The sequence below is a fragment of the Halyomorpha halys genome, unplaced genomic scaffold (genome assembly GCF_000696795.3).
Source record: "Halyomorpha halys isolate HHAL.00 unplaced genomic scaffold, Hhal_1.1 Scaffold464.1, whole genome shotgun sequence".
In the NCBI taxonomy this organism is placed as follows: Eukaryota; Metazoa; Arthropoda; class Insecta; order Hemiptera; family Pentatomidae; genus Halyomorpha; species Halyomorpha halys.
In genome coordinates, this window is record NW_027108519.1 from 348167 (window position 1) to 349739 (window position 1573).

At 26.5% G+C, this 1573-nt stretch overlaps 1 protein-coding gene across 1 annotated transcript in view; it reads right to left on the reverse strand.

Moving 5' to 3' along the window:
- Positions 1 to 1573, reverse strand: part of LOC106683093 (probable cytochrome P450 6a13) — a gene marked incomplete in the record, with an annotated part of 18789 nt that overhangs the window by 3328 nt on the left and 13888 nt on the right. The window contains 1 exon segment of the mRNA XM_067046846.1: positions 539 to 775. Coding sequence (XP_066902947.1) covers positions 539 to 775 — 237 coding nt within the window.

Sequence of the window (1573 nt, forward strand, 5' to 3'; positions counted from 1 at the left end):
TTTTTAATAAATAAGGAATTAATCATATTAATAATAAAATTAATTGTATTTTCAATAAAATAATACAGAATTTTGAAATACATTTGGCTACTTCAAAATTTTTAATCCTAAAATTTATTTCATATCCATAGACTAGTTTTAGAAACATAAAAATGTTTTCTAAGAATTAGGAATATGCAGTCAATATGAAAATTTATCGTTAATTAACCTGGTTAGGTTTTTCACCAAATCAGGACATTTTGTCAGTTGTGAAAAGCAATATTAGAAGCTATTTTTGAAACTGTCTTTTCATACTAGTGATGAATATCTTTTGTATGCAAAATTGAAAACTTAAATTAAAATTCTGCTTGAATAATAATAATAATTTTATTCAACCAGACAGGTTCCAAACAAACATATGCTAAATATTTGTTTTATTCATTAATTATATTATATTGTTTGTTTTTTTTTCTTTGTTTTCCTTCGCAACAATAAGATGTTTGCTAATTACATTCATGGTTTATAATTTATAATAAATATTTGAGTGAAAAAATATTACCTATACATATCCGAGGACCATCTCCAAAAGGAATGTATGTTCCTGGAACTAGAGGTTCATCAAATCTATCAGGATTGAAGCTGAGAGGATTTGAGAAGTAATTAGGATCTCTTTGGAGAGCATAAATAGGTATAATGATTGAATCACCGGGCAATAGTGTGAGCCCATTGGGAAACTTATATTCCTTTGTGCAGACCCTCAAAGTTGATGGTGCACCAGGGTGCAGTCTCAATGTCTCTGTGATAAAAAACATACATTAGGTATTGTATGGTTTGACTGAAAGTAAAATGATTTTTAATTTCTTACTCCCAGTTGAATTTCTGTAAGATATTAAAATAAAAACAAAGAAATACCAATAATATACAGTTTCACTAATATTTTAAAAAGAAATTAGTTTTTTTTTTTTGAAAACTGTAGTTTATGAATTAAATAAACTGATTCAATTTGGACTATTCTCCAAATTTGGTGCTATTTAGCTGTCAATTTTTTTTTTTTTTTAAATAAAAGTTGATTGATTCAATTTTTTTATTTTGATTGCCTCCAAGGAATGCTTCATGATAATATCCTAAAGCAGGCTTGCACCTAATATGATAGTTTTCATGATATTGTTATTTTAAAAAAGTCTTATTCTGTGGAGTAACGTATATGACTAAGGAGTGAAAAAACGAAATAGAACAGGTATTTATTTGCTTATATGCATTAATTAGGTAATTACTGTATTAATTTTAATAGAAACTATTAACTATTTACTATTTATTTGGTAGTGATCAGTCTTAACTGTTTGATCTTAAATGATTTTCAGCATCAAAGATACTGTGGAACTCTAACAAAAAAACATATTCTGCTTAAAAATACTTGTAGCATTCTCACTTTTTCACTATTATCACAGCTATTTTGATAACGAAACCCCACATGGAGCATAATATCCAATGTCAACTACAAATATTATTATGAACATCTTATATAAACAAGTTTCATACGTTTAATCAGGATCTAAAAGAAATAATAGGAGCCTTCAGTACTATTTTTTATGTT